Source organism: Lepidothrix coronata, unplaced genomic scaffold (assembly GCF_001604755.1).
Source record: "Lepidothrix coronata isolate B3197 unplaced genomic scaffold, Lepidothrix_coronata-1.0 Scaffold137, whole genome shotgun sequence".
Taxonomy (NCBI): domain Eukaryota; kingdom Metazoa; phylum Chordata; class Aves; order Passeriformes; family Pipridae; genus Lepidothrix; species Lepidothrix coronata.
The window spans coordinates 2,494,987-2,503,396 of record NW_016690317.1 but is presented as its reverse complement, the minus strand read 5'-3'; the positions used below and the strand labels follow the sequence as shown (position 1 = coordinate 2,503,396).

The following is an 8,410-nucleotide window of genomic DNA, read 5'->3' as shown; positions in this document are numbered from 1 at the left end:
GGGGGGATGCACTGGGGGGGGTGCAGGAGGGGAGGGGGGGGATGCACTGGGGGCGTGCAGGGGGGCACTGGGGCGATGAACTGGGCAACGATGAACCGGGGCGATGGATTGGAGCAGGGCACGGCTCGATGGGCACCGCGGCCACCGGGGGGCTGGGCAGGGCAGTGTCCCTGTCCCCACCACCCCCCGTCCGGCCGCGCAGGCAGGGCTCGGCACCGGGCAGCACCTCCCCTCCTCACACCCCTCCCCTCTCCCCGCACACGTTTTGGGCAGGACCCCTCTCCCCCCGCACCCCCTTTTTCCCCCCACGCTCCCCGGTTTCTGTTTCCAGCCACTTTCCAGCCGCTAGACCTTGTTGGGATGTAAAGAATGTAATTTATCGGGAATTCACTGGCCCATACTTGCCTTTCACTGCTACAAACGACATATCTATAAATATATATATAAATATGGGTTGTTTTCGGACTGGACTACAGTGATTCACTTTCTCTGTTTTTTTTTTGTTAGAGTTTATTTTATTTGCTGGTGTCGGAGAATCCGCGTGAGAGTGATTTTTTGCTTACAATTAAAGGTGAAATGGCTTTACCCGGCCCGGCTCCGCTGCTTTGCTTCCCCCCCTTCCCTCCCCCTTCCCAAAATCCCCCCAGACCCCCCGTTGTCCCCGAGCGCGGGTCCCTGCAGATGGCGATGGTGCTCCGAGGAGGATGCGGAGCCCTTCCCCGCCTTCCTCCCGCCCCGGCCGGGCTGTGCTGGGGGCCCTCAGGGCGTGTGCGAGCCGAGCCGGGCCGGGACAGCGCTGCCCCTGCCCCGGTCCCGATCCCGGTCCCGGTCCCGATCCCGATCCCGATCCCGATCCCGCCGCGATGTGAGCGCTCCCGCACCATGTCCCGGCAGAGAGGTACGGGGGGGGGGCACAAAGCGATGCGAGGCTGAGGAGGGGAGGGGTACAAGCCTAAAAAAGGGGGGGGGGAAAGAGGGTAGAGGGCGCGAAGGGGCTGCGTGGGGGTGCCCGCGCGTGTGCGGCTGGGCTTGGGGGTGCCCGGGAGGTGTGGAAGGGGAAAAGGGGTGTAAGAGAAGGAGGAGAGGGTGAAAAGGGGGGAGAGCGGGGGTTTGGGGTGGTGGAAGGTGCGGGGGGCTGCGGGAGGGGTACTGGGGGTGAAGGAGCAGGGACGAGGTGCCCTCCAGCACTGGGGTGCCGCGGCAGGGAGGGGGGTGCCAGGGCTTCTTCCAGCGCCCTCCCAGGGGCAGTTTTGGGGGGTGCAGAGGCCGTGGGGGAGCGTCCCCGCCCTGGAGCCGTGGCCTGGAGCCTCCCCACATGACGGGTCACGCCGCGGGCAGGAGAGCTCGGGGCGGCCTCCAACCTCCTCTGAGTCATCCCGCGCTGGGCCAGAGCCACCCCCGGGGTCCCCCCGAACCGCTGCCACCGCCTCTGCACCCCGCAGCGCCTCCGTGCAGGGATCAAAATCCACGTGGATGCAGGGCAGAGGTGCCAGCCCCGAATTCCAGCCCTCTCATCCCCCCGGGGTGCGGGCATCACCCAGGCATCCAGCGCTCCCACGGCATCCCTTGGGCAAGCCCTCTCCTTTCTCCCCCTCCTGGCCTTCCTCCTCCTCCTCCCCCGAGGATGAGGATGCGGATGCCATGAGGATGAGGATGCCACCGTGCCGGGACATGTCCCGTGGGAGAGCAGGGAGCTTTGCTAGGAGACCACGCCGTGTTTTGGGTGGGGGGGAGGCGTTTTCCTCCCGCCCTGGAGACCGAGGCAGATGTTTTCCATCCCGGCTGCCTTTCCCTTGGCACGGCACAGGCAGCTGGCACGAGGCCACGGCTGAGGGCAGCCCCTGCCTGCCCTGCACTGGCCGTGGGCACGGCCGGGCATGGATTCCCTGCCCCACCGAGGGGGGAGCGCCGTGGGGGGGGTGGGGGGGCTGCAGGGAGGGCAAAAGGGTGAGTGGACGGAGATGTCATTGCCGAGGAATTCGGCCTGGGCGGAGGAGAAGAGAGAGGGAGGGAGGGGCAAAGCCAGGCACGCTGGGCAGGGGGCACAGTCCCCATGTCCCCCACGCTGCACGTGGGTCCCTTCAGGCAGCCCCTGCTCTCCCCCTCCCACTCCAGACTTTTTCCCCAGGGAACTGGTCCCCCCCTTCCCCAGTTTCCAGGGAAATCCAGATGTTTGGGCCCAGCTCCGGCATTGCTCAGCCTCACTGCACTGCCAGATGTTTCCTCTCCCCCCGGGCAGGGTGTGTGCTCCCAAACTGGGGACACTGGGAGGGGAAAGGGGTCCCCCTGTGCCAGCACCTCCCAGGGGGCTTCACCCATGGCCCCTGTAACGCACGTGGGACTGGTGGGCTCCTTCCCCCACCTGCCCTCACCTCCCCTGGGGGCTGGCACCTTCTTTGGGCGCACTGCATCCCTGCTAGCCTGGAGAAATATGGGATTTAGGGATATGGGATGTCGGGGTCACCTGGGGCACTGCAGGGGCTCACTGGGCAGTGTCCTGGTCGGTGGTGGTTTCGCTGGGATTGTCCCTGTTCCAGCTGGGAAATGTCAGGGGGACTCAAGGAGGGGCAGACCCTGTGCCAGGAGGTGGTGGGTTCCAGCAGCGGGTCTGGAACGTTTGATCCCAGCTGGGAGCAGGGAGCAGAGCCCGGAGCAGGGCCGTGCAAATCACTTCCAGATGCTCAGCAGGACGGAGACCGAGGGGAGCCAGGCAGAGACCCCGGGGCAGCTCAGGGGGCATCTGCCCCTTCCTGTGTGAAGGTGCCCAGGGTGAGGGGGCTCTGTGGGAGTGGGGCTGGGGGTGTTCCCACATGTCCTGCCCTGCCATGTGCTCCCTCAGTGCAGGAAACACCTGCACAGAGCCCAGACCCCGAGCTGCCACCCTTGGGGGACAGAGGGGCCCTCTCCCTGTGCCCACAGCCCCCCATGTCTCCCCCGCCTGGGGGGGTTGTGGGGTGGACACGGTGCTGTCCATCCCACTGCACAGGCTGCAGGATTCCCATCTTCCCTGGCACAAAGCAGCTCCTTGTCCCGCTCCATCCCTCCTTCCTGGCACGGCAGAGTTGGGGTCCCTGGTGGGTGCTGAGCCCCGACCCCGCTCCCTGCCCTCGGAGCAGGCAGTGGGGGAATGCTCAGCATTTCAGCCTTCGTCAGCTGCTCCCACGTGCCAGGCCTCCTCCTCCTCATCATCCTCCTCTTCCTCCTCGTCCTCTTCCTCCTCCTCCTCCGTGTGCCCAGCGCAGCCCCCAGGCCGTGGCTCCCCTCGCCCAGTCGGGAACAAACCGGCTCTGTGAGGGCACACAGAGGAGCCTTCATCCCCGCGGGTCCCCAGCCCCCCTCCTCATCCTCCCCCGTGCCCCTGGGCCTGTCAATAGTGGGATTGTGCAGGGCAGGGGCAGGTGCTGGAGCGGGGGCACGACCAGTGGGATGGGGCACGTCACCCCCCTGGCATCGGGGAGCCCCTGCCCGCCCTCCTCTGGTGGCTGCGGTGGCACTTCCCTGCCCCTCGCAGACCTGGACAAGCTGCTGTCGGACCTGCGGTCCTTCCTGCTCATCCTGGACCGGGAGAGCCTCAGCGCCGCGGCTCGGGCCAAGAAAAAGTCGGTGTCCGACCTCCTGTCCCGGCTGCAGAGCCCCCCGTGTGAGTGCGGGGCCGGAGGGCGGGGGGAGGCCCCCGGTGGGTGCCCGGTGGGCAGCAGGGAAGGGCGCAGGGGCGGGGCTGTGACCGGGCGCTCCCCCCGCAGCAGAGGATGCAGAGTACATGATCATGCGCTGCCTCTCGCCCTCCCCGGGGACCCCGCAGGGCTGGACCGGCCCGGGTGAGTCCCACGCTTCGAGCCACCCTCCCTGTCCTCCGCGCACGGCTGGGGGTGCCCGACCCCTCTCCGCCCCGCAACGCCGCTGCCAGTCCCGCTTTTCCCCCCAGGATCCAGGACGGCGGATGCAGCGGGAGGGAGAGGCTGCGAGTGCCGCCCGGCCAGCGCCCCCAGCCTGCACGGAGGGGTAAGGGGGGCACTGGAGGGCGATGGAGGGGCTGCGGGGGGCTCTGGCAGCGGCACAAGGGATGGCAGAGGGGCACCGGTGGCCATCCCTGCACTGAAACCTCACTCAGGCGGGGGTGGGAAGGTCCCCGTGGTCCCACCCGCTTCAGGTGCCTCGGGGACCCCAAGAGGTCCACGCGGGGGGGGGCAGCACCTTTGGAGCACCCCTTCTCCCCCCAGAACAAGGTGCTGGGGGGTGTCTCACCGTCCCCACCGGCCGACGACTCGTACGAAGACGCGGAACCCCAGAGCGGATGCTCCGGTGAGGACCCCCCCGCGCCCCCCGCCCAGCCCCGGCGTGCGCCCACCCCCCTGACCCCGCCCCGGCCCGCAGGCGGGGCCGACACCGACAGCAGCCACTACGAGTCGTACGAGGAGGAGGAGGAGGGTGTGACGGACCGTGCCCACTACCTGAGGTGGCCGCTGGGCACCAGCCCCGAGGCCGAGCCCCCCGGGCGCCCCGAGGCCCAGCTCTGCGGCTTCCTCTGGAGGAAACGCTGGCTGGGACAGTGGGCGAAGCAGCTCTTCATCGTCCGGGAGCACGTGCTGCTGGTGAGGGGCTGGGGGAGGAGGAGGAGGGATGGGCGGGTGGGTGGGAGAATGGATGGAGGGATGGTGGTTGGAGGGATGGGCGGGTGGATGGTGGATGGGTGGATGGATGGATGGACAAATGGATGGATGGGTGAACAGGTGGATGGATGGATGAGTGGATGGATGGATGAGTGAATGGATGGATGGCTGAATGGAGGTTGGGAGCAGGTCTCCACACCCTGCTGACCCCCTGTGCCCCCGCAGTGCTTCAGGTGTGCCGCCGACCTGCAGCCGGTGCTGGAGCTGGACCTGCGGGGCTGCCGCGTCACCTACAAGGACAAGCGAGGCAAGAAGATGCCACACGCCCTGAAGGTGACAGGCACAGCAGGAGAGGTGCTGGTCATCGGCTTCCAGAGCCGGCAGCAGGCTGAGGACTGGAGGAAGGTTTGGAGGTGTTGCAGCCGGGCAGGAGCGGGGTGGGCAGGGAGAAACGGGGGCACGGCCCTGCTGGAGTGCTCCTGGGAGGGCTGGGGGTGATCCTATCTGCTCCCAGCTCCTTTCCCGGGGGTGTTGGAGCCCTGTTAGAGGGGGAGCAGGAGCCCGGGGTGCAGCGCTCCCCATTTCCCTTGGCAGGTGATCGAGGAGGTCAGCAGTGATGCCCCTGGGGGGCTGGCAGCCCTCAGCGCCCCGGCGTCCCCTTCCTCGAGGCTCAGCAGGGTGAGCTTGTCCAGGGAGACCCGGGCACGGGAGAGGGCCAGGAGCACACCCGATTCCACGTCCTGGTGGCCCTGCTGGGTGACACCAAGGAAGGGTTGGCTTGGGGAGGGGGTCAGAGTGCTGGAGGGGGGGGATGAAACCCGCAGAGTCGGGGCTCTCTGCACCCCCATTCTCAGCCTGCCGGCCCCCAGCTCGGCAGGGAGGAAGAGGAGGAGGAACAGGATCGCTCCCAGCAGAGCTCCACCCGCAGCCCACAGCCCGGCGAGGACACCAAAGGAGGTGGGGTGCATGGGGAGGGGGCAAAGGGGGGTCCTGCCCCCCTCACACCACCTCTGACGGGGTCTCCCGGCCCGCAGGGTTCCTGGCGGTGCGGCTGCGGGGCCGCTGGCAGCGGCTGTGGTGTGCCGTGCGCCAGGGAGCCCTGCGCATGTTCCCGGAGCCCGGCCCTGCCCAGCGCCCCGTCTGCGCCCTGCGCCTGGACGGCTGCGAGGTCTCCCCCGGGGCGGCCGCCGGATCCCCCCAGAACCTGCGCATCCGCATCGCCCAGCGGGGCCGGGAGCTCGCCCTGCTGCAGGTGAGGGGCGGCCGCGGTGCCTTCACATCCCTCCCTCCAAGGGGGGGGCACACGCTGAGCCTGGACCCCCCTGCCCCACGCCAGGCCCGGTCGGATGAGGAGAGGGAAGCCTGGCTGAAGACCCTGCGGGCCAGGGGAGGAGGGGAGCCGGCGGGTGACGGACCCCACAGCAAGCCCCCCCCGCCTGGCGATGCCAGCAGCCGCCCTGCTGCCGGGTAAGGAGCTTCTGGACGAGGCAGGGCCACCCCCAGCCCTCCTGCTGCTCTGCGGGGTGTGGGAACTAACGGGCCCCCTCTCCTGCTCGCAGCGGGCTGATGCTGCGCCGTGTGTCCACCCCCAACACCTACATGGATGACCCCTTTGGGCAGCCCCCGCCAGCCGAGGCCCCCAAGCACCTCTACTCCAACGCAGAGCGGCTGCAGCAGCTGGTAACCTGCTCATGCCACCCCCGGGGTGGGGGGACGGGCTCCCACCATCCTCTTGCCCACGGGATTGTCCCATATTTCCTTCCACAGCAGCAGAGTTTGGACCGGGCAGTGCAAGGGCAGCGCAGGAGACCCGTGTCTGCACTGCCCACCTGTGCCAGCAGCAATGCCCTGGGCAGTGCCCGGCCCTCAGGTGAGTGCCTGGCCCGGCAGGCAGGTGAGAGGGGCTGGGTGCTCCTCCCAAGAGTGCAGCAGGGTCCCCCCATGCACCCCAATCCCGGGGGCTGGGGTGAGGGCTGTGGTGCCCATGAACGTGGTGCTGTGCCATGATTTCCCAGTCCTTAATCCTGTGCATCCTTCCCCTTCCCTTCCTCCCCAGCATCCTCCTTCTTTCATTCCTCCCCAGCATCCTCCTTCTTTCATTCCTCCCCAGCATCACTTCCCTGCTCTTCCTCCCCAGAATCCTTCTTCTTCCCATCCTCCCCAGCATCCCTCCTCTTCTCTTCCTCCCCAGTATCCTTTCCCTGGCCTTCCTCAGCAGAATCCTTCCCCTTCTCTTCCTCCTGAGCATCCTTCCTCTTCCTTTCCTCCCCAGCACCCCCACCAGCTCCCCGGGGCAGAGCTCCCAGCCCACAGCAGGCAAAGGAGAACCCCAACCTCCGGAGCAGGGATCTTTCCCGATCCCAGCGCACCCTGACACTGCCCGAGAGGAAAGGGACTCGGGATGGGCTGGACATCCTCATTGGTAGGGTCACAGAGGGGCTCTGCCCTGCTGCCAGGGGCTGCCTGGTCCTTGCTGGAGCAACTGGCAGGGTCAAGGCGTGCCCGGGCTTGGCAGTGCTCCCGCTGTCCTTGCAGGGAAGAGAGCCTTTCCCAAGCTGGAGGAGAAGGTGGGACAGCTGGAGAGGGCCTGCCGTGTGAAGGGCAGGCTGAAAGCCGGCTCCGAGATGAACCTCCTGGCCATCGGGAAGTCACTGAAGGGCCACATCGCTGCCACCGCCAGCTCGGCCGGCTCCGAGGTGGGGGACACGGGATGCAGGGAGAGCAAAGGGTTTGGGGGGCTGCCCTCACCCTCTCTCCGCTGTTTTTCCACCAGGGATCATTCCTCAGGCCGCTGCTGAAACGCACCACGTCGGCGAGGAGCGCCCTGAAACCACCCCCGTCGCCCGTCATCGTGGAGAAGGGGAACGTGAGGCAGAAGAGGAAGGTACCCCCGGGGTCCAGGCGGGGTGGGAAGGGCTCAGGTGATCCCAGGGCACGGGGAGACGGGGGATTGACCGTTCCTGGGCCGCCCTCCAGGAGTGGGAGATGAAGTCTGCGATGTGACCCCGCCCGCCTGCAGACGGACCTGCCGGAGCGGGAGTCTCCCGGCTGCGCGTGGATCGTGCAGGACCGGCCTGGATTCAGCCTGGAATCTGATTTTTATCCGTCCAGTATCAACGCTACCACTACGCACATCTATTTTTTATATATAGATATATAGATATATACATATCAAGCTCTCCCTGGGTGGGTCTCCAGCCTCTCCCCGCTGTGTTCCCTCCCGTCCCAGAACCTCGTTTTCGGGGTACAGAATTCCCAGGTACAACTTCCTGAGCTGCTGGCTCTGCCCCCAGTGTGGGTCCGGTACAAACTGTGCATTGGCAGTGCCCCAGCCCCCCCAGGACCCCCATTTGGAGGGGTGGGTACAGATCCACCCCGGATCCAGCAGCTGGCGGGGCACACACACAGTTCAGGGGCATCCAGTTCTCCATTCCCTGGAGCTGGCAGGACCCAGGCTGGGCCCTGGGTGGTTTTCCAACAGCTGTGCTCCTCAGGGCTTGGTTTTCGTTGGAGAAATGTGGTTTTTTGTTTTTTGTTGGTTTTTTTTTTTTAAGGACTAAAAAAAAAAAATATGTCATAAAACGTGTGTTGTGCTGTGTGAAAGGGAGAGCTGGGGAAGGGGGATGTCCTTGTCCTTGTCCTTATCCTGGTGCGTTATGAGGGGTATCCCCACCCCAGTGCAGGGAGGGCTGTCCTTGTCCATCCCTATCCCAGTGCAAGGTGTGTGTGAGGTCCATCCCTGTCCCAATGAGAGGTGTGTGTGAGGTCCATCCCTGTCCCAGTGCAAGGTGTGTGTGAGG

The 8,410-nt window shown here is 66.5% G+C and overlaps 2 protein-coding genes across 2 annotated transcripts in view; both read left to right on the top strand.

The window, feature by feature from the left end:
- Positions 1–820: 820 nt before the first annotated feature.
- Positions 821–8,350, top strand: LOC108503370 (actin filament-associated protein 1-like). Its single transcript, XM_017827289.1, has 16 exons — positions 821–898; positions 3,512–3,640; positions 3,744–3,818; positions 3,926–4,002; positions 4,221–4,592; positions 4,836–5,015; positions 5,205–5,288; positions 5,465–5,567; positions 5,645–5,862; positions 5,947–6,077; positions 6,170–6,290; positions 6,381–6,480; positions 6,883–7,032; positions 7,146–7,306; positions 7,384–7,494; positions 7,587–8,350. Exons 1-16 carry the CDS (start codon positions 883–885, stop codon positions 7,611–7,613), a joined length of 2,055 nt encoding a protein of 684 aa, XP_017682778.1. The 5' UTR covers positions 821–882; the 3' UTR covers positions 7,614–8,350.
- The window catches only part of FAM160B2 (family with sequence similarity 160 member B2), a 4,449-nt gene continuing 4,305 nt past the window's right edge, over positions 8,267–8,410 (top strand). The window contains exon 1 of the mRNA XM_017827287.1: positions 8,267–8,287. Within this exon, the coding sequence (XP_017682776.1) occupies positions 8,267–8,287 (21 nt within the window). The remainder of the gene's footprint in view (positions 8,288–8,410) is intronic.